The 24,376-nt window shown below is 41.4% G+C and overlaps 1 protein-coding gene across 1 annotated transcript in view; it reads right to left on the bottom strand.

Moving 5' to 3' along the window:
* The window catches only part of LOC120027650 (coagulation factor XIII A chain-like), a 39,125-nt gene extending 15,513 nt beyond the window's left edge, over positions 1-23,612 (bottom strand). The window contains exons 1-6 of the mRNA XM_038972645.1: positions 23,456-23,612; positions 19,681-19,863; positions 16,288-16,536; positions 6,445-6,557; positions 6,178-6,285; positions 5,235-5,406 (exon numbers count right to left, since the gene is read on the bottom strand). Coding sequence (XP_038828573.1) covers positions 5,235-5,406; positions 6,178-6,285; positions 6,445-6,557; positions 16,288-16,536; positions 19,681-19,863; positions 23,456-23,612 — 982 coding nt within the window. The remainder of the gene's footprint in view (positions 1-5,234; positions 5,407-6,177; positions 6,286-6,444; positions 6,558-16,287; positions 16,537-19,680; positions 19,864-23,455) is intronic.
* Between the last annotated feature and the right edge of the window lie 764 nt (positions 23,613-24,376).

The raw sequence follows: 24,376 nt of genomic DNA, 5'->3' as shown, positions 1-24,376 counted from the left end.
TACCTGACACCCTAGACCCACTCCAATTTGCTTACCGCCCCAATAGGTCCACAGACGATGCAATCGCAATCACACTGCACACTGCCCTAACCCATCTAGACAAGAGGAATACCTATGTAAGAATGCTGTTTATCGACTACAGCTCAGCATTTAACACCAAAGTACCCTCCAAACTCATCATTAAGTTTGAGACCCTGGGTCTCAACCCCGCCCTGTGCAACTGGGTCCTGGACTTCCTGACGGGCCGCCCCCCAGGTGGTGAGGGTAGGTAACAACATCTCCACCCCGCTGATCCTCAACACTGGGGCCCCACAAGGGTGCGTTCTGAGCCCTCTCCTGTACTCCCTGTTCACCCATGACTGCGTGGCCATGCACGCCTCCAACTCAATCATCAAGTTTGCAGACAACACTACAGTAGTAGGCTTGATTACCAACAACGATGAGACAGCCTACAGGGAGGAGGTGAGGGCCCTTGGGGTGTGGTGTCAGGAAAATAACCTCACACTCAATGTCAACAAAACAAAGGAGATGATCGTGGACTTCAGGAAACAGCAGAGGGAGCAGTCCCCAATCCACATCAACGGGACAGTAGTGGAGAAGGTGGAAAGTTTTAAGTTCCTCGGCGTACACATCACGGACAAACTGAAATGGTCCACCCACACAGACAGCGTGGTGAAGAAGGCGCAGCAGCGCCTCTTCAACCTCAGGAGGCGCAGCAGCGCCTCTTCAACCTCAGGAGGCTGAAGAAATTTGGCTTGTCACCAAAAACACTCAAACTTTTACAGATGCACAATCGAGAACATCCTGTCGGGCTGTATCACCGCCTGGTACGGCAACTGCTCCGCCCACAACCGTAAGGCTCTCCAGAGGGTAGTGAGGTCTGCACAACGCATCACCGGGGGCAAATTACCTGGACACCTACACCACCCGATGTCACAGGAAGGCCAAAAAGACCATCAAGGACAACAACCACCCGAGCCACTGCCTGTTTACCCCGCTATCATCCGGAAGGCGAGATCAGTACAGGTGCATCAAAGCGGGGACCGAGAGACTGAAAAACAGCTTCTATCTCAAGGCCATCAGACTGTTATTAAACAGCCATCACTAACATTGAGTGGCTGCTGCCAACATACTGACTCAACTCTAGCCACTTTAATAATGGAAAAATGTATGTAATAAATGTATCACTAGCCACTTTAAACAATGCCACTTTATATAATGTTTACATACCCTACATTACTCATCTCATATGTATATACTGTACTCTATACCATCTACTACATCTTGCGTATGCCGTTCGGCCATCACTCATTCATATATTTTTATGTACATATTCTTATTCATTCCTTTACTTGTGTGTATAAGGTAGTTGTTGTGAAATTGTTAGGTTAGATTACTTGTTAGATATTACTGCATGATCAGAACTAGAAGCACAAGCATTTCGCTACATTCACTTTAACATCTGCTAACCATGTGTATTTGACAAATAAAATTTGACTTGATTTAAAGTTATCAATAGTAACCCTAGCTGTAAAATCTGAAATAATGTCTACTTCTCAGAAAGTATTAAACTGTCAAATGGAATAAAACAAGATTGTCCACTATCGGCATATCTATTTGTTATGGCCATCGAAATGTTAGCTATTAAAATCAGTTCCAACATTAACATGAAGGGATTAGAAATCCAGGGCTTAAAAACAAAGATGTCATTGTACGCTGATGATTAATGTTTTCTTTTAAAGCCACAATTTGGCTCCCTCCACAGCCTCAGGATCTAGATAATTTTCCTAACCTCTCATGATTGCAACCAAATTATGATTAGTGTACTGTACTATATTACTTATTGGATCACACAAATGTTTTACTTTTACATTACTGTGTAGTTTACCAATAAAATGGTCAGACGGTAAAGTGGACATACTCGGTATTCATATCCCGAAAGAAAGAAATGATCTCACTACAATAAATCTTAATAGAAAGTTAGCAAAAATAGATAAGATCTTGCTACCATGGAAGTAAAAATACCTGTCTGTTTGTGGAAAAATCACCCTGATTAACTCTTTAGTCATATGCCAGTTTACCTATTTGCTTATGGCCTTGCCTTCACCCAGTGACTTGTTTTTTTAATTATATGGCAAACCAGACAAAATTAAATAGGCCTATTTATAAACTCAGCAAAAAAAGAAACGTCCTCTCACTGTCAACTGCGTTTATTTTCAGAAAACTTAACATATGTAAATATTTGTATGGACATAAGATTCAACAACTGAGACATAAACTGAACAAGTTCCACAGACGTGTGACTAGCAGAAAATTAATAATGTGTCCCTGAACAAAGGGGGGTCAAAATCAAAAGTAACAGTCAGTATCTGGTGTGGCCACCAGCTGCATTAACTACTGCAGTGCATCTCCTCCTCATGGACTGCACCAGATTTGCCAGTTCTTGCTGTGAGATGTTACCCCACTCTTCCACCAAGGCACCTGCAAGTTCCCGGACATTTCTGGGGGGAATGGCCTTAGCCTTCACCCTCCAATCCAATAGGTCCCAGATGTGCTCAATAGGATTGAGATCCGGGCTCTTCGCTGGCCTTGGCAGAACACTGACATTCCTGTCTTGCAGGATATCACACACAGAACGAGCAGTATGGCTGGTGGCATTGTTATGCTGGAGGGTCATGTCAGGATTAGCCTGCAGGAAGGGTACCACATGAGGGAGGAGGATGTCTTCCCTGTAACGCACAGTGTTGAGATTGCCTGCAATGACAACAAGCTCAGTCCGATGATGCTGTGACACACCGCCCCAGACCATGACGGACCCTCCACCTCCAAATAAATCCTGCTCCAGAGTACAGGCCTCGGTGTAAAGCTCATTCCTTCGACGATAAACGCGAATCCGACCATCACCCCTGGTGAGACAAAACCGTGACTCGTCAGTGAAGAGCACTTTTTGCCAGTCCTGTCTGGTCCAGCGACGGTGGGTTTGTGCCCATAGGCGACGTGTTGCCGGTGATGTCTGGTGAGGACCTGCCTTACAACAGGCCTACAAGCCCTCAGTCCAGCCTTTCTCAGCCTTTTGCGGACAGTCTGAGCACTGATGGAGGCACTGTGTGTTCCTGGTGTAACTCGGGCAGTTGTTCTTGCCATTCTGTACCTGTCCCGCAGGTGTGATGTTTGGATGTACCGATCATGTGCAGGTGTTGTTACACATGGTCTGCCACTGCGAGGATGATCAGTTGTCCGTCCCGTCTGCCTGTAGCGTTGTCTTAGGCATCTCACAGTACGTACATTGCAATTTATTGCCCCAACCACATCTGCAGTAATCTTGCCTCCTTGCAGCATGCCTAAGGCACGTTCATGCAGATGAGCAGGGACCCTGGGCATCTTTCCTTTGGTGTTTTCAGAGTCAGTAGAAAGGCCTCTTTAGTGTCCTAAGTTTTCATAACTGTGACCTTAATTGCCTACCGTCTGTACGCTGTTAGTGGCTTAATGACAGTTCCACAGGTGCATGTTCATTAATTGTTTATGGTTCATTGAACAAGCATGGGAAACGGTGTTTAAACCTTTTACAATGAAGACCTGTGAAGTTATTTCGATTATTATTTGAATTATCTTTGAAAAAGGGACGCTTCTTTTATTGCTGCGTTTATAATGAATATGAATTCAGAGGGCAGAAATGATTCAATATTAAAGCTTTAGACCTCTCACTAAAGGCTTCAGTCATACAAAATTTACAGTATACTTAAAAAATTACTGGTTCTCTGGCAGATTAGTAAGAATGTCTCTCCCTGTGTTCAAGAATGGCCTTTTCCCCTTTATTCAGATTACAACCTCTCACTTTCAGTTATTTGAAAATGAAATAATCTCCAAAATATCGCTATTTTTAAAACAAGTCATAGAATGTTGGTTGCAATTTCAGTTTAATCCACCAGAAAAGATAGTACAAATATTATGGTTAAACTCAAATATGCAAATTGGTTTTTAAAAGAATTGAAAAATGGTTTAGAAACGGTATAATCTTTGTAAATAATATCCTAAATAGGACTGGTGGAGTTATGTCACACATGCAGCGAACAAAAATATATGGAAATGCCTGCTCTTCTAAAAAATAAACTAATTGCAGCATTGCCGCAAAAATGGATGAGGCAATTGGAAGGGGGGGAAAGTAAGGAACTTGTCTGTCGGCCCTCCTTTAAAGACCTGAATTGGTTCAAGAAAATTGTGATAAATAAAAAAGTATATCAATATCATTTGGAGCTGTGCCATATAGATCGCAAAATAGTTGAAAAGAGATTTTTGATGTACCGATTCCATGGTTTATGAACTGATACACAAAACGATGCTGGATTCTAAACTTAGAGTTTTTCAATTTAAATTACTATACAAAATTCTTGCAACCAATAGAATGTTATACTGTATATATGGGGGATACAACCATCCCAGATCTGCAGATTTTGCTGCAAAGAGACAGAATAATTAGGCAATTTGTTTTGGTACTCTTCATGTTAACCTTGTTTTTGGTCGCAGGTTCAAGAATGGCTGAAGAATTATTGCAAACTCTGTAAATATAACTGCTGGGTGATTTAAAAAGCCATAGTCAATCTATAATAATACTCTTAGCAAAAATGTTTCTCTTTAATTTACAATCTGTAGAAACTACGAGAATAGAAAGGTTCAGAACTTTTGTGAAACATCACAGCACAGTTGAAAAATATTTGGCAAATAGAAATCAAAACTGGATGGTCTTCAGAAATAGATGGGATGGTTTGAGGGTTTCTGAAGGATGGGATTAAAAACAAACAAAAAATAACTATTTTAAAATATACTGTGTCCGTAAAATGTATATAGTATGTACAAGCTGGAAGTAGAAGCCTAAGTGTTGTTGTCCATTAGTTTACTCCAATTAGGGGAGGGGTGGTAGGGTTAAGGGAAAATAATAAAGGAAAATATTTTTTAAAAGACATATATTGGAGATTGGAAACAATGCAGACAATTATATTGATGGAAACCACAATCCATCCATCTGCAATATTAAAGCTGAAAAATGTCAATGAAAAAGGCAACCTTTCTCAGATGAAAACTGCAGTTTATAACTGGATGGGCCTGTTTTCTATTGCCCATAAATCCCTCAGTGCAAATCTCAGGTGATGTGGAAGACACATGACCTATGTTGTGAGGTGGGCATAAAGCGGTTGACTGAATTTGAAAATTAAAAGGGAATTTGATCAGGCACTCACAGGTGTTGAATGTCCCGGCATAGACCCAGCACTGTGCGTAGCTGACGGGCCCTTTGTTGGCGTATTGGAGCAGGATCTGGTCACTGCCAATCCAGAAGGTTGGTGCAGTGCCACCGGAGTAGTCATCGCTCCAGTTGCCCACCAAGACCCCGCGGTCATCCTGGGAGTTCATCTGGTTCCACAAAGAATGGAAAAATATATAAACAAAAAAACGCAAAGAGATTAGTGCACCAGGCATAAGGATAGGTTAGTTTGAAATGAAATGTTCAGAGTAAGTTGATAAAAGCATGCAAAAGGAAAGTGTTTAATTAATTAATTGTTTCCCTTTATTCATATCACAATCAACTTTTACCAGTTGAATGTAGACACAAATATACACTCTTTTGACACTTTTTCCTGAAATATTATATAAAAATAATCTAGTGAGGCAATATCTCATTCAAGATGTACTGTATATGTGTAAGGACCGACGCTGGAGATTAGAAGCAGGTACGGGGAGTTGAACATTTAATAAGGAACAGAAATCAAACAGGACAGAGACAGCGTCAGAACCGAGTATGCAAAGGCCAACAAACATTGATCCTGACGCGGGGAACAGACAGATATAGGGGAGATAATGACACAGGTGATTGAGTCCAGGTGAGTCCAATAATCACTGATGCGCGTGACAGAGGGAGGCAGGTGTGCGTAATGATGGTGGCAGGAGTGTGTAATGCTGGGGAGCCTGGCGCCTTCGAGCGCCAGGGAGGGGGAGCGGAAGCAGGCGTGACAATATGTATAGTATCTACTGCAAATCACATTCTGTGGATGTAGACTGAAGTTCAGGTTAAACACTTGGTATGTCTTGTGGTTGTGAAAAGCACTTGGCTCTTCTTAGTGCTTATACTAGGGCTCATTTTGGAATTTGTGTAGTGTGCTTAAGTTATCTGCAAATATCACTCACCATTGCAGAGCCTATCCTGCAGACTTTGACAGCATCGCCTCTGTTTACTAGAGGCATGTGTGAGTCATCCAAGATTTTGATACAGGCATCAAGAATCCCTTCCACAAACTACAAGAGAGAATTACAGCCTCCAGCCTCAAAAAAGGAGCAATAATGTCACAACTGTACATGTGTGTGTAAAGTATAGAGGACATTAAGGTATTTGATCTGTGTGTGTGTGTGTGAGTGTGTGTGCATGTGGCATGTGTGTGTAGCCTTTTACTGTACCTGACCATAATACCATTGCTTTCCACCACCTGATTCCTCCTGGTACATGCAGCCATTTTCGTTCATCACATACTCCTGCCTGTCTTCCTCATTGGGCATGTACACTTCATCATCTAAAGAAATCAGAAATAAATTGCAGCCTCATTGCCAGAATCTGTTCATCTGTTACTTTAGATGTGACTTGTAAGAATTGTAAGGATGAGAATTGGATGTTCTTCATTGATTACTAATGCCTGACCTGTGTCTATAAATTCATTTATGTCACGTGAACTACAGTGGGGCAAAAAAGTATTTAGTCAGCCACCAATTGTGCAAGTTCTCCCACTTAAAAAGATGAGAGAGGCCTGTAATTTTCATCATAGGTACACTTCAACTATGACAGACAAAATGAGAAAAAAAATCCAGAAAATCACATTGTAGGATTTTTTCTGAATTTATTTGCAAATTATGGTGGAAAATAAGTATTTGGTCAATAACAAAAGTTTATCTCAATACTTTGTTATATACCCTTTGTTGGCAATGACAGAGGTCAAACGTTTTCTGTAAGTCTTCACAAGGTTTTCACACACTGTTGCTGGTATTTTGGCCCATTCCTCCATGCAGATCTCCTCTAGAGCAGTGATGTTTTGGGGCTGTTGCTGGGCAACACAGACTTTCAACTCCCTCCAAAGATTTTTTTTTTTCTTGGTTGAGATCTGGAGACTGGCTAGGCCACTCCAGGACCTTGAAATGCTTCGGGATCATTGTCATGCTGAAAGACCCAGCCACGTTTCATCTTCAATGCCCTTGCTGATGGAAGGAGGTTTTCACTCAAAATCTCACGATACATGGCCCCATTCATTCTTTCCTTTACACGGATCAGTCGTCCTGGTCCCTTTGCAGAAAAACAGCCCCAAAGCATGATGTTTCCACCCCCATTCTTCACAGTAGGTATGGTGTTCTTTGGATGCAACTCAGCATCCTTTGTCCTCCAAACACGACGAGTTGAGTTTTTACCAAAAAGTTATATTTTGGTTTCATCTGACCATATGACATTCTCCCAATCTTCTTCTGGATTATCCAAATGCTCTCTAGCAAACTTCAGACGGGCCTGGACATGTACTGGCTTAAGCAGGGGGACACGTCTGGCACTGCAGGATTTGAGTCCCGGCGGCGTAGTGTGTTACTGATGGTAGGCTTTGTTACTTTGGTCCCAGCTCTCTGCAGGTCATTCACTAGGTCCCCCCGTGTGGTTCTGGGATTTTTGCTCACCGTTCTTGTGATCATTTTGACCCCACGGGGTGAGATCTTGCGTGGAGCCCCAGATCGAGGGAGATTATCAGTGGTCTTGTATGTCTTCCATTTCCTAATAATTGCTCCCACAGTTGATTTCTTCAAACCAAGCTGCTTACCTATTGCAGATTCAGTCTTCCCAGCCTGGTGCAGGTCTACAATTTTGTTTCTGGTGTCCTTTCACAGCTCTTTGGTCTTGGCCATAGTGGAGTTTGGAGTGTGACTGTTTGAGGTTGTGGACAGGTGTCTTTTATACTGATAACAAGTTCAAACAGGTGCCATTAATACAGGTAACGAGTGGAGGACAGAGGAGCCTCTTAAAGAAGAAGTTACAGGTCTGTGAGAGCCAGAAATCTTCCTTGTTTGTAGGTGACCAAATACTTATTTTCCACCATAATTTGCAAATAAATTCATTAAAAATCCTACAATGTGATTGTCTAGATTTTTTTTCCTCATTTTGTCTGTCATAGTTGAAGTGTACCTATGATGAAAATTACAGGCCTCTCTCATCTTTTTAAGTGGGAGAACTTGCACAATTGGTGGCTGACTAAATACTTTTTTGCCCCACTGTAATTGAGACGGTGGTCGCATGTCCTGGAAGGAGGTCACGTCCTGTTGAGCTCCGTATGCTGTCTGGTGTCCAAGGCTTTGCGTTCACACAGCTGATGTTCCACTATCTGAACCCTCCTAACGGCGCATTACATTGGTGGCAGCTATGTTTTTGAGCGTTTTTAACGTCTGTGGAACCTGTTTTCTGAAGTTATCGCTGGACTTAGCATGCATGCAGCGCTAGCCAGGCCTGCTCCAGCCCTGTGGAGCAAGCACACGAAGAGGAGCGTGGGCAGCTTTCTCTGCACTATCATCTCCCTCACTGCTAGCTTATTGGATGGGCGAACAGTGAGTACTAGACTGTCCACATGTCTGAAATGTCATTACCAACTAAGTATATTTTACCCGGACTTTTACACGTTGGACCTTTTGCTTTGTGGACGTGATAGGAATGGGGCTTCTCCCGCCATTCTGGACGGGTTTGAGCCGTGGATTATACAACTTGGATGCAACAACAATTTTAACTACTTGGCTACCGGCTACTGTTTGTGTGAGTGACTTTTGTATGAATGTGTAACCGAAGGAGGCCTTGGTAATGCTTTCCCATGTGACTGTGAGCCTGTTATGTGCATGTGGACCGCGCCTGATCCTCATGGATTTTGATGGTTTGGTGAAAAAGTTTGTTAAAAGAGAAAATATGGACTGAATGTTAATTTACACTATTGTTGTATCGGCTATTGACATTTTGTATTTTGTCAGTAGAATTTTGCATTTAACTGTGGAGCTTTAACAAAAAGAAAAGAAAAAAAAGTAACTGTTTTTCTTTTGGGAATCAAAACATGCTTTTCATGCAAGCTACAGTATCTCATCACTGTCAGATTTTTTTGGTATCATGAGTCAACGAATTAAACATTGAATTGTTTCCCAAATGTTTTGTTCCTAAACAAGTTTAGTGTACTTTGTCAATTTATGAAACAACAACATTTCTTAGTGGGAGGGGGACAAATGTTAGGATGAGAATTGATGTTCATCATTTAATACTTGTGTCCAAGTCTTTGCGTTCACACACCTGATGTTCCACTCTCCGAATCCTCCAAACAGCGTGTTAAAGCATGTTAAAAATGACACATGCATTGGGGCAGCGAATTCCCTGGGATGTTACTGAGCGGTCCCATAGCGGTCTGACACCTATTTAATCAGTGTTCATTTTAATAATGTCCCTTAGAGAAAAACCAACATGAATTACACTTGATAACATGTGTTTCTCATGTGAATGCATGTGATCTTAGGTGAAGTTAATGTGATAACTTGTGGCCAAATGTAAAAGCAACATGTGGTCACAACTTGCAGACTTGTTTACGTGTTGCTGTGCGTTTTGTTGCCAACCTTACTTTGCTACCTGACAACTTTATGGTTTTTACTTTTTAATTACAGTTTTTATTTTTATTTTTTCCCTCGCTCAAATTTTTTTCATTCAACTTTTTCACTTTTTCACAGCTTTATCTGGACATGGTTCGTCAGGACTTCCAACAGCCGAAGCTAAGTAGTAACATTAACATGATGCCTTCTATTTGTAGTCGCTGTACTCATAATATACAGGAGAACGATCGCCTTACGGCGAGGATAGCTGTGCTGCTAGCCCAGCTTCAGACGCAATCGTTAGGCAAGGGTAATTTCCGTGTAGGAAAGGATGAAGTACAGTAAGTACAGATAGTAACGTTAGTATAAATCCCCTCTTACGGTCCCCGCAGCCGGACAACTTTCTCATGGCTTCTGGAGGGAAATGCTGTAGGAATGCTCAACAGATGTTGCTCATTCAGCCGACAGAAACTTTCAACCGGTTCTCCCCATTAAGCAGCGAGTCGGAGTCAGAGGCCAAGCCTTCTCTGGTCTCTACTCCTCCCGTTACGAAGGCTCCCACCATTAGCTCTGACAAATTGAAAACCCTAGTCATTGGCGACTCCATTACCCGCAGTATTAGAATTAAAACGAATCATCCAGCGATCATATACTGTTTACCAGGGGGCAGGGCTACCGACGTTAAGGCTAATCTGAAGATGGTGCTGGCTAAAGCTAAAACTGGCGAGTTTAGAGATATTGTTATCCACGTCGGCACCAACGATGTCAGGATGAAACAGTCAGAGGTTACCAAGCGTAACATAGCTTCAGCCTGTAAATCAGCTTGAAAGATGTGTCGGCATCGAGTAATTGTCTCTGGCCCCCTCCCAGATAGGGGGAGTGATGAGCTCTACAGCAGAGTCTCACAACTCAATCGCTGGTTGAAAACTGTTTTCTGCCCCTCCCAAAAGATAGAATTTGTAGATAATTGGCCCTCTTCCTGGGACTCACCCACAAACAGGACCAAGCCTGGCCTGTTGAGGAGTGACGGACTCCATCCTAGCTGGAGGGGTGCTCTCATCTTATCTACCAACATAGACAGGGCTCTAACTCCTCTAGCTCCACAATGAAATAGGGTGCAGGCTGCCACTAGCACAGTCAGTGTAGTCAGCTCAGCTATCCCCATTGAGACTGTGTCTGTGCCTCGACCTAGGTTGGGCAAAACTAAACATGGCGGTGTTCGTCTTAGCCATCTCTCTAGAATAAAGACCTCCTCCATTCCTGCCATTATTGAAAGAGATCGTGATACCTCTACATCTCAAAATAGGGCTACTTAATGTTAGATCCCTCACTTCAAAGGCAGTTATAGTCAATGAACTAATCACTGATCATAATCTTGATGTGATTGGCCTGACTGAAACATGGCTTAAGCCTGATGAATTTACTGTGTTAAATGAGGCCTCACCTCCTGGTTACACTAGTGACCATATCCCCCGTGCATCCCGCAAAGGCGGAGGTGTTGCTTACATTTACGATATCAAATTTCAATTTACTCCCGGGTGGCGCAGTGGTCTAGGGCACTGCATCGCAGTGCTAACTGCGCCACTAGAGTCTCTGGGTTCGCCCCCAGGCTCTGTCGCAGCCGGCCGCGACCGGGAGGTCCGTGGGGCGACGCACAATTGGGCTAGCGTCGTCCGGGTTAGGGAGGGTTTGGCCGGTAGGGATTCCCTTGTCTCATCGCGCTCCAGCGACTCCTGTGGCGGGCTGGGCGCAGTGCGCGCTAACCAAGGGGGCCAGGTGCACGGTGTTTCCTCCGACACATTGGTGCGGCTGGCTTCCGGGTTGGAGGCGCGCTGTGTTAAAGAAGCAGTGCGGCTTGGTTGGGTTGTGCCTCGGAGGACGCATGGCTTTCGACCTTCGTCTCTCCCGAGCCCGTACGGGAGTTGTAGCGATGAGACAAGATAGTAATTACTAGCGATTGGATACCACGAAAATTGGGGAGAAAAGGGGATAAAATTTATTTAAAAAAATAAAAATAAAAAAATATATTCAATTTACAAAAAAAAAAGACGTTTTCGTCTTTTGAGCTTCTAGTCATGAAATCTATTCAATCACTTTTTATAGCTACTCTTTACAGGCCTCCTGGGCCATATACAGCGTTCCTCATTGAGTTCCCTGAATTCCATTCGGACCTTGTAGTCATAGCAGATAATATTCTTTTTTTGGTGATTTTAATATTCACATGGAAAAGTCCACAGACCCACTCCAAAAGGCTTTCGGAGCCATCATCGACTCAGTGGGTTTTGTCCAGCATGTCTCTGGACCTACTCACTGTCACAGTCATACTCTGGACCTAGTTTTGTCCCATGGAATAAATGTTGTGGATCTTAATGTTTTTCCTCATAATCCTGGACTATCAGACCACCATTTTATTACATTTGCAATTGCAACAAATAATCTGCTCAGACCCCAACCAAGGAGCATCAAAAGTCATGCTATAAATTCTCAGACAACTCAAAGATTCCTTGATGCCCTTCCAGACTCCCTCTGCCTACCCAAGGACGTCAGAGGACAAAAATCAGTTAACCACCTAACTGAGGAACTCAATTTAACCTTGCGCAATACCCTAGATGCAGTTGCACCCCTAAAAACAAAAAACATTTGTCATAAGAAACTAGCTCCCTGGTATACAGAAAATACCCAAGCTCTGAAGCAAGCTTCCAGAAAATTGGAACGGAAATGGCGCCAAACCAAACTGGAAGTCTTCCGACTAGCTTGGAAAGACAGTACCATGCAGTATCGAAGAGCCCTCACTGCTGCTCGATAATCCTATTTTTCCAACTTAATTGAGGAAAATAAGAACAATCTGAAATTAATTTTTGATACTGTCGCAAAGCTAACTAAAAAGCAGCATTCCCCAAGAGATGATGGCTTTCACTTCAGCAGGAATAAATTCATGAACTTCTTTGAGGAAAAGATCATGATCATTAGAAAGCAAATTACGGAGAGAATTACGGAGAGACACTCAAGTGTTTTAGTACTATATCTCTTGACACAATGATGAAAATAATCACGGCCTCTAAACCTTCAAGCTGCATACTGGACCTTATTCCAACTAAACTACTGAAAGAGCTGCTGCCTGTGCTTGGCCCTCCTATGTTGAACATAATCAACGGCTCTCTATCCACCGGATGTGTACCAAACTCACTAAAAGTGGCAGTAATATAGCCTCTCTTGAAAAAGCCAAACCTTGACCCAGAAAATATAAAAAACTATCGGCCTATATCGAATCTTCCATTCCTCTCAAATTCTTTTGAAAAAGCTGTTGCGCAGCAACTCACTGCCTTCCTGAAGACAAACAATGTATACGAAATGCTTCAGTCTGGTTTTAGACCCTATCATAGCACTGAGACTGCATTTGTGAAGGTGGTAAATGACCTTTTAATGGCGTCAGACCGAGGCTCTGGATCTGTTCTCGTGCTCCTAGACCTTAGTGCTGCTTTTGATACCATCGATCACCACATTCTTTTGGAGAGATTGGAAACCCAAATTGGTCTACACGGACAAGTTCTGGCGTGGTTTAGATCTTATCTGTCGGAAAGATATCAGTTTGTCTCTGTGAATGGTTTGTCCTCTGACAAATCAACTGTAAATGTCGGTGTTCCTCAAGGTTCCGTTTTAGGACCACTATTGTTTTCACTATATATTTTACCTCTTGGGGATGTCATTCGAAAACATAATGTTAACTTTCACTGCTATGCGGATGACACACAGCTGTACATTTCAATGAAACATGGTGAAGCCCCAAAATTGCCCTCGCTAGAAGCCTGTGTTTCAGACATAAGGAAGTGGATGGCTGAAAACATTCTACTTTTAAATTCAGACAAAACAGAGATGCTTGTTCTAGGTCCCAAGAAACAAAAAGATCTTCTGTTGAATCTGACAATTAATCTTGATGGTTGTACAGTCGTCTCAAATAAAACTGTGAAGGACCTCGGCGTTACTCTGGACCCTGATCTCTCTTTTGACGAACATATCAAGACTGTTTCAAGGACAGATTTTTTTCCATCTACGTAACATTGCAAAAATCAGAAACTTTGTCCAAAAATGATGCAGAAAAATGAATCCATGCTTTTGTTACTTCTAGGTTAGACTACTGCAATGCTCTACTTTCCGGCTACCCGGAAAAAGCACTAAATAAACTTCAGTTAGTGCTAAATACGGCTGCTAGAGTCCTGGCTAGAACCAAAAAAATGTATCATATTACTCAAGTGCTAGCCTCCCTACACTGGCTTCCTGTTAAGGCAAGGGCTGATTTCAAGGTTTTACTGCTAACTTACAAAGCGTTACATGGGCTTGCTCCTACCTATCTTTCCGATTTGGTCCTGCCGTACATACCTACACGTACGCTACGGTCACAAGACGCAGGCCTCCTAATTGTCACTAGAATTTCAAAGCAAACAGCTGGAGGCAAGGCTTTCTCCTATAGAGCTCCATTTTTATGGAATGGTCTGCCTACCCATGTGAGAGACGCAGACTCGGTCTCAACCTTTAAGTCTTTACTGAAGACTCATCTCTTCAGTAGGTCATATGATTGAGTGTAGTCTGGCCCAGGAGTGTGAAGGTGAACGGAAAGGCTCTGGAGCAATGAACCGCCCTTGCTGTCTCTGCCTGGCCGGTTCCGATCTCTCCACTGGGATTCTCTGCCTCTAACCCTATTACAGGGGCTGAGTCACTGGCTTACTGGTGCTCTTCCATGTCGTCCCTAGGAGTGGTGCGTCACTTGAGTGGGTTGAGTCACTGACGTGATCTTCCTGTCTGGGTTGGCACCCCCCCTTGGGTTGTGCCGTGGCGGAGATCTTTGTCGGCTATACTCTGCCTTGTCTCAGGATGGTAAGTTGGTGGTTGAACATATCCCTCTAGTGGTGTGGGGGCTGTGCTTTGGCAAAGTGAGTGGGGTTACATCCTGCCTCTTTGGCCCTGTCCGGGGGTATCATCAGATGGGGCCACAGTGTCTCCTGACCCTTCCTGTCTCAGCCTCCAGTATTTATGCTGGAGTAGTTTATGTGTCGGGGGGCTAGGGTCAGTCTGTTATATCTGGAGTACTTCTCCTGTCTTATCCGGTGTCCTGTGTGAATTTAAGTATGCTCTCTCTAATTCTCTCTTTCTTTCTCTCTCTCGGGGGACCTGAGCCCTAGGACCATGCCTCAGGACTACCTGGCATGATGACTCTTTGCTGTCCCCAGTCCACCTGGCCGTGCTGCTGCTCCAGTTTCAACTGTTCTGCCTGCGGCTATGGAAACATGACCTGTTCACCGGACGTGCTACCTGTCCCAGACCTGCTGTTCTCAATTCTCTAGAGACAGCAGGAGCGGTAGAGATACTCTCAATGAACGGCTATGAAAAGCCAACTGACATTTACTCCTGAGGTGCTGACTTGTTGCACCCTCGACAACTACTGTGATTAATATTATTTGACCATGCTGGTCATTTATGAACATTTGAACATCTTGGCCATGTTCTGTTATAATCTCCACCCGGCACAGCCCCTCATAGCCTTCGTTCCCCTATTTCTTTTAAACGTGTGAAATCACAAACTGAAAATGAAAACACTGCACCACCTAGAGTTCACGTTAACGTGGTGCAGTGTTTTCATTTTCAGTTTCACATATGGTGTCTCTTTTTTTTACATGTGAAAATTTCAGCTCAACATGTGACATTTTTTTATTTTTCTCACGTGAAAAATGTGATTTCACACGTAAAAAAAAAAATAGGGGAATGAAACGATATGGGGGTTTCAAAGTAAGTGGTACGATGTTCAGATAAAATAAATAATTTTTACACTAATCACGGATAATATGATTCCATTTGACATGATCACTTAGTACTGACTTTTCAATATGACCCCACCTGGGATTTCAACTCACAACCAATGGATTTGGGGTACGCTGATCAATCTGCTGCGCTGCAAAGTCTGTACTATAGCGTTCCTCTACACTTTCAATACCTATAATACATCTCTGCACATGAGTTCCATCTGAATATTCTCTGATCATTGATGATGTGAGTTGGTTTTCTGTATAGTTGTCTTATGTTGGTGGGGCATATTATTATTGTAAATATAAAGTTTTCCTTTAGTGCTTTTTCTTAATTTGACAAAGCTGAGATTGAATTTACTCAAGTCCAAATAGTTGGAATACAGGTTAAATCAGTCACTGACACAGACGTGGTGGCGTAGCAGGAATATTGGAATACCTTCAACTAAGAGGTTGCGAGTTCATATCCCAGATGAGGACATGTTGAATAATAATTACTGTATAAACATACACAATGTAATCATGTGAAAGTGTCAATTATTTACATTGTATGTTAAAAACACAGTTTGTGTATTTATCCTAACGTCGCATTTTTGTTTGGAGAGGCATCACTTGTGAAATCTCATGTAAAATATTAACGTGAAAATTTGAATCCACATGTGAAACTTCATGTGAAATATTATCACGTTTACTGTTTCAAAAACACAATTTCACATGATTTTACATTGAATGTCACAAGTTAATTCATGTGATTTTCCACAAGTGAAATCATTCGTTTTTCCCCATAAGGGGTGTATAATGCATATGTTTTATCTTATCTTAAGCAGTCCTCAGAAGACAAACAAAAATCCACAAAGATTCCACTCACTGGACGCCCAGGCGTTGAACAGGAGGTAGAAGTCTGTTCCAGAGTCCTTTTGTGTCCTTGAAACTCCATTGGAACCGATGACCGCCACATTCGTGTAGTACTTTCCGATGATGGCGTCCGCAGAAGGGGTGATGCCCACCACGCACTCATCCCCTTGTTGCTTTAGCATGCGGCCGGTCCAATTCCCAGTTTGTGAGCCGTCAAAGGAGATGATGATCTTTGTGCCATTCAACACGTTGGTATTGATACCTGAGGGAGAAGATGACATGACAGGGGAAACGTCAACACATGTAGACACTCATGTTTCCACTGGTACTATCTTAGTATTTAATATGACGTTATGTGGTAACAATCGATCCTTTCTGGTACATTCTTCAAAGAATTAACCTCAGTTGGTAACAAATGGTACCAAGTAGTTATTGTTTTAATGAGCCGTGAAGAAACAAAGCAAGTAAATCATAAGTTAATACTGTGTAATTATTGTGTTACCATGACATTTATTTAATAAATACCTGGTAATTTTCTGTACTGTAAAATAAAGTGCTACCAAAAAAACTATTGAGTTAACAACACATCAACCAACACAAGTCGAGGTCTGCTCAATATCACAACAACATTACAGAAGATACTGTTGGTGGTAGTCTGTGCAGAGCGACTGCAATTAAGGTGACCTGGAATGCAACAAACCATCAGTAGTCGAAAAAGTACTAAATTGTCATACTTGGGTAAAAGTAAATGCTTTACATCAAATTCCTTACATTAAACAAACTAGAAGGCAGGATTTTCTTGTTTTTTTTAAATTTATGGACAACCAGGGGCACACCTCCTGTCACGCCCTGACCGTAGAGAGCTTTTTATGTCTCTATTTTGGTTTGGTCAGGGTGTGATTTGGGTGGGCATTCTATGTTGTTTTTCCTATGTTTTGTATTTCTTTGTTTTGGCCGTGTAACGGCTTTCCTCTTCCTCCTCTGAGGATGAAGAGTAACAAGGATCGGAGGACCAATGGTAAGTGTTCATGATGAATATTTAATGGAACAAACTGAACACTGAAATACAAAAACAATAACTGAACGAACTAAACCGAAACAGTTCCGTGTGGAACATACAGACACGGAAGACAACCACCCACAAAACACAACAGAAAACAGGCTACCTAAATATGGTTCCCGATCAGAGACAATGACTAACACCTGCCTCTGATTGAGAACCAAATCAGGCCAAACGAAAAACCCAACATAGAAACACAAAACATAGATAACCCACCCAACTCACGCCCTGACCATACTAAAACAAAGAAAATACAAAAGAACTAAGGTCAGAACGTGACAGGCCGGGTATGGTTCTCAATCAGGGACAGCTGACTATCGTTGTCTCTGATTGGGAACCATACTTAGGTAGCTTTTCCCTACCGATGCTTTGTGGGTAGTTGTTTTCTGTCTTGTGTCTGCACCAGACAGAACTGTTTTGTGTTGTTCCATTTTGTTATTTTGTCTCAGTGTTCAGTTTAAATAAATAATCATGAACACTTACCACGCTGAGCTTTGGTCCGATCCTTCTTCAGACGACGAACGTTACACCTCCAACTCTCACACATCATTTACAAATACAGTATTTGTTTTTAGTGAGTCCATCAGAGGCAGTAGGGATGACAACAAGTTACATTGATAGGTGTGTGAAATTGACTCTATTTCTGTCACGCCTGAGCAATCGAAATGTAACAAGTAATTTTGGCTGTCAGGGAAAATATATGGAGTAAAAAGTACTTATTTTCTTTAGGAATGTAGTGGAGTAAAAGTAAAAAGTTGTCAAAAATATAAATAGTAAAGAACAGCTACTCACAAAAAAGTACTTACGTAGTACTTCAAAGTATTTTATACTTAGTTACTTTACACGACTGCAAACCAATAACTGCAGATGGATTACTAGGGTACCAGGGTACGCTGCTGTAGCTGCACATATTTCAATTCACATACTGTATCTTCATTCATAACACTCTCATAGTTTCAACAAGGATGATGCATGTCCAATTACAGCATTTGTCACGACTTCTACCGAAATCGGTTCCTCTCCTTGTTCGGGCGGTGTTCAGCAGTCGACGTCACCGGTCTTCTAGCCATCGCCGATCCATTTTTCATGTTCCATTTGTTTTGTCTGATCATCACACTCACCTGGTTTCAATTCCCTAATTACATGTTGTATATGTTCCCTCTGTTTCCCCCATGTCCTTGTCGGGAATTGTTCATTGGCTAGAAGACCGGTGACGTCGACCGCCGAACAAGGAGATGAACCGACTTTGGCAGAAGTTGTGACACCATTATTTTAGAAGTGCCTCAAAATTACCACGCAACCACTCTCTCAAATCCAATAAATCTAGGCTAAAGGATATTTAGTGTAATATTGTGCTCTCTGCTTAGTTTTATGCCCTATTCTCAAAACCTTTTGAACACAGTAAACTAAGAATTTCACAGCAGATGTAAGAGGACAACACCACATTCGGGGAGATAAAAATATATTGAGCATGAAAGCCTTTTCAAGGCATAAGTGAAAGGTAAGTCGTTTGAAGATAAAAAATGGTGTCATACTTCTTAAGCAGTCGTTTTGCTGTCGTTCCTATTTTGTTTGTACTTAATTGACATATTGCAGTTTTGTAGCTGACACTAAAGGGCCTAGCGCTCGATACAATCCGTATTGCAGAAGTTCAGTGGGATAATACGATTTAAATTTAAAGGCAATGTTCCTGTGTTTGTGGAGACTGCATTCACAGTAAACGCTGCCATCTCAATTGGAAATTACCTTTAAATTTCAATCGCTCTATACATCGGAACTTCCGCAATATGGATTGAATCGAGCACATAGATATATTTTCAGCAATTCCCCTGTGACTATGATGGAAGCATTCAGTATAATGTGTGAGAGACACCCTGGACACGTCCCTATTCTACACCCTTCTTCCGAAGTGTGCACTTGCACACTCTGTCATGGATTCAACAATAGTGGAAACTCCCTAAATCCATGATTGGAAGTGTGGGGAGAAGTTTGGAGAATCGGGAGGCACCCCAAGGTTACGATCAACAGATGTTACAGATGTTTAGATGGGAATATGTCAATAATCTGTTTTTCTTTCAACTTGGCACTTTTATTAATTAGAGTTTCTGATTGGCTACAGAGGCTAAGCACAGATGACAGAGAGGAGACTAGGAGAGAAACAATTTTGGTATTGAGATGCAACTTCACCACTAACACACAACCCCTCCCATTAAAACTATTATCAAATGATGAATACTGTTTTTCATACATCACCCTCAGTGAAGTCAAGCAATGCATGTCATTTCATTTTTAACCAGCAGAAAGGAATGTACACTACATTGGTGGAAATGTGAAAAAACGTCTTACCAATGTAAAACTCAACCTGGAATTTGTCACTGGGATTTACGGGCTGGTTGAACTGAAGGGTCATCTGAAACTCTTGAGCCCTGCGGACGATGAGAATGTTGTTTTTGCCTTCGTACAAGTGACAGTGGTGGTCGCTCTTGTTCTCATTTTGCATCATGTCCACTCTCACACATTCCAGGGTGGCTGCAAATAAGGAGATCACAAGCAAAATAATGATGTTTAGACAACCAGGTAACAAACGTAAAATATTTGGGGTTAAACTTTTTGGGTAAAAAGGGTGCTTTTCAGGATGTCAGGGTCTGAGTGTGAAGTCAAAATGGGAACAAGGATTTCTGCTGACCACTTCGACCGAGCAGAGTTGGCACACAATAAACCTGTGGGCCTATACAGCAAATTCTCCATTGATACAAAAATAAGAAATGAACACTGAGTGTTCAATCAACTGAAACAGTTGAGTCTGTGGACTTATGTAGACACCAGAACAGTGTTAAATAAATACACTGCTTAGTGTAAAGCCTTATTCAAGCCTTTCCCAGAGTGCCTTGCTTTTCAAGTAAATTGGAGATTTAACACCCATGACTGTATTTGTTAGTGACAGAGATATGATTGTTGCATTCATCCAGTTTATGTCCTACACTTAGAAGAAAGGGTTCCAAAATAGTTATTTGTGGAGGGATAGGGTTCTACCAAGACCCTTTAACATCACAAGGACAGTTTTTGGAAGGAAGGGTCTTTGATTGTTAATAAAACCAAATATGATATTAACCAGCATGCTTTTTTGCAGGAATATTTTCAAAATTGTTTGTTTTACTATAATGTGTTTTTGCATACACATTCATTGGTTGATACATTTTATGCTACACAAAAATAAATTACATACAGTTCTCTAAACTAATCCAATCTGTTAGTAATTGGATGTATTTCACCCGTTACTGAGATGGTTGTTCCAGTTTAGGTGATTGAGGAAGATGGTTTTAGGAAGAATCTTTGCGTGATAAAATGGTTATTGGTAGAACCCTTCATTGAGGGTTCAAGGTAGAACCATCTATGGGGGGTTCTTTGAAGAACCCTACATAGAGGGTTCTTGATAGAACCCTTTACAACATATTCAATACAGCACCAAAAAGGGTCACCCTTTGGGGACAAATCGAAGAACCCTGTATGGTTCTACTTAGCACCTTTTTTTGTAAGTGAGATCCAAAGTGAATTTGTAATTGTTTCATTTATTATGTAACACAATAACATATGTTCTTCATAAGGCCTTATTTTGAGGGCTTAGTTTTACCATAATACAGCTATTGATGTTACATTTGATACCGAAGCTCAGAGGCATGTGTCAAAATTGCTAAGCAGTTTACTTCCAAGCAGTGTGCCAGTGCCTCTGTCACTTTATCAGAAGCATGTGATCAATTATGTCCAAAGCTTTGATTTGTCGAACAACCACCTGATTGGTTTGGTATTAGTTTCAGTAGAAGACAAAAGGACTACCTTGCACAAACGCTATGGCAGCGTTTCGCAAACTCGGTCCTAGGTACTCCAAGGGGTGCACGTTTTGGTTTTTCCCTCAGCACCACACATGATTCAAATAATCAAAGCATGATGATGATGATGAATTCATTATTTGAATCAGCTGTGTAGTGCTAAGGCAAATAACTAAACGTGCACTCCTAGTGCTCCCTAGGACTGAGTTTGGGAAGTCATCAATAATTTCCCAGCATGCTCTATTGCAGGTAGATTTTTTTATAATTGTTTGTTTTAATATCTACGTTTGTGCATGTGAATTGATTGATTGATTAATCTTGTGCTACACAAAGATACATAGCATACAGTTTTCTAAACTAATCATAACGATTAATTCGATTTTTCACTCGTTACAGAAATGTTTGTTGCAGTTGAAAGATTTTAGGTAGCCTCCACACAATGTTCTGGCACTCATTCTGAATGAAGGTTGTAAGTGAATAAAAAAATCTATTACTTATTATTGCTTATTCTAACTATACATCGCTTTGCTAGCCAGCATAATGTGATTTGCAGGAAGGGTTGTAAAATTCTGGTAACTTTCCCAAAACTCCCAGGTTTCCAGAAACTCTGGTTGGAAGTTTCCTGGAAAAAGAAAAACCAAAATCCTTCAAAAACAAATGTTGAAACCCTACTTGCAGACCTGATGTGGCCTGAGGTATGGACTGGGATACAATAATGCACTTATAACTAAAGGTACAAAGGATGACCTTACAGTGTACCACTACAGTGACAAGTGTTTGTACCCCTTTAGGAACAAATCTACATCTGAAACTCATGGTTTACAGTAGTGATGGGGAAACAAAGCTTCTTGAAGCATTGAGGCTTTCCAGCCAATTCTGTTGAAAATACGTTCATTACTAGATGCTTTCATCAACACAGTGTAGGCTAGTGGCGCCGTAGCACCTGCTCACTGTAGACATGTCAGGTAGTTGTTCGACAAAACAAAGTTCCAGACGTCATTGGCTAAAATGATACAGGCATCGGCAAACTGCTTCTAAGGTAACTGTTGTGCAATTTCGACGCATGCTCCAGAGCGCCAGTATCAAACATAACATCACTAGTTTACAGGCCAAATCAGACATGAAAATCACATTATGCTAATTTACAAGGTTATGTGTAATTCCTATTGGAATTCAGACAGTGCGTGATTAACCAACTCTTCAAATGTGTATCATCTGCAACTAGTATTCAGAATGACTTGAAGAATTGTCCAGATATATTTACAAGACTAACTAAACCAACTAAATTGGAACAACCATTTCAGTAATGGGTGCAATAAATCCAAGTAACATATTGTATTACTTTAGAAAATGTTTGTAATTTATATTTCAGTAGCATAAGATTAATGAAATAATCAATCAATCATGCACAAACATAGATACTGAAACAAACAATTAAAAAAGTCTACCTGCAGTAGAGCATGCTGGGAAATATTATAATGATGTGCATGGTTATGAGTTTCAGGCCCCTGTATTAGGACAAAACTAGGCCCTCAAAATAAAGCCTTTTGAAATACATAATCGTATAATCTTATATATATATATACATATATATATATATATATTAATCGTAAAATATTTGCTTAGGATCTCACTTGGTGGATGAATGCAACAACCATCTATCTGCTTCCTGAGTGGTGCTGCATATCAGTGCTAGAGGTATCACTACAGCCCCTGGTTTGATTCCAGGCTGAATCACAACTGGCCATGATTGGGAGTCCCATAGGGCGGCGCACAATTGTCCCAGCGTCGTCCAGGTTAGGGTTGGGTGGGGGTAGGGTGTCATTGTATATAAGAATTTGTTCTTAACTGACTTGCCTATTTAAATAAAAGTTAAATAAAACAAATAAAAAATGCAGTCATGGATGGTAACTCTACAGTTTACTCGGAAGGCAAGGCACTCTGGGAAATATTTGAATAAGACTATACACTAAGCAGTTTCTTAATTTAACACTTTTCGGTGTCTATATAGGTCCACAGACTCTGGTATCAGTGTTGATTTAACACTCTTAGTGTTAATTACTCTTTTTCTAACACTGAAGAATTTGCTGTGTTATGTGAGTTGATCTCATTTATGATAGACGGCCAAGGACTGGGGTAAGAAATGGTGATGCACATTTTTTGGTGAATGATGAATTACTTACTGATTACAGAGAATTAACTAGTTCTCTCTCTTTTTCTCTCTCTCGTACACTCGCACACACACACGCACACACAAACACATACTTCCAACACTTATTCTATTTATCTTGTACCGTCACTGGAGGGGCCATGGGGAATTGCAATTGCCACAGCCTCCCCAAAGTGATCAAAGGGAAGACTGTGGTCATCTTGCTCAGCATTGGAGCTACAGATGGGGCTTTCCAGGCGCCCAAGGAAGTTGGTCCCGAAACAACGTGCAGAGGAAGGCATGTTGTAAAGCAGGGGTCAACAGTTTTCGCTGTTCTGTAGATCAAAAAAAGATTTTAAAAAGTCGTCAAGGAGATATGTACTGTATTTACAAGCAGAAAATGCTTGTATCTATGATAATTGCATAACATATTGCAACCAGGGCCGCACCCAGGACCTCGAAAATGTTTTCGAAATGAACAAATCGGAACTCAGTCGGGTTCTCAACTACAAATCAAATCTAATTTTATTCATCCCCTGCTTCGTAAACGACAGGTGTAGACTAACAGTGAAGTGCTTACTCACAGGAACTTTACTGTTGAGAGTTAGAATAGCAGAATTCACAAGGTGCAATTTCAAAACTTGGTAGTGCATCAATTAACCCATGTCAACCAAAATGTTTTAGATTGGTATATTAGTCTACTGCTAGGTACATTTGTAGTAATCCTGGCCAAATTACCGACCGGGCTGTGCCCAGAGTACCTGACCTCTAGGGGGGCCCCATTGATTTTGTTAGTCACTCTCACATTTAGATATCATATTAACATGGCATAAGTCATGGAAAAAACGATATACATATACACAAGAATTCGTCAAAATGCATTAAAATATTTCAGGATGGACAATAATCTGAAACCACTGGTACAGCCACATCAATATGCATGAGCTAACATGATACATCACTGATTTGAAGTTATCAACAGCTCGGTTTCCATCCAATTGGCGACAGATTTTCATAGGAATATTCTAAAATCTGCATAAGAACCATATGTGCAATTTCCCACACA

The sequence above is a fragment of the Salvelinus namaycush genome, chromosome 33 (assembly GCF_016432855.1).
Source record: "Salvelinus namaycush isolate Seneca chromosome 33, SaNama_1.0, whole genome shotgun sequence".
Taxonomy (NCBI): Eukaryota; Metazoa; Chordata; class Actinopteri; order Salmoniformes; family Salmonidae; genus Salvelinus; species Salvelinus namaycush.
The sequence above is the reverse complement of the archived record's forward strand: the minus strand, read 5'-3'. Positions and strand labels throughout refer to the sequence as shown.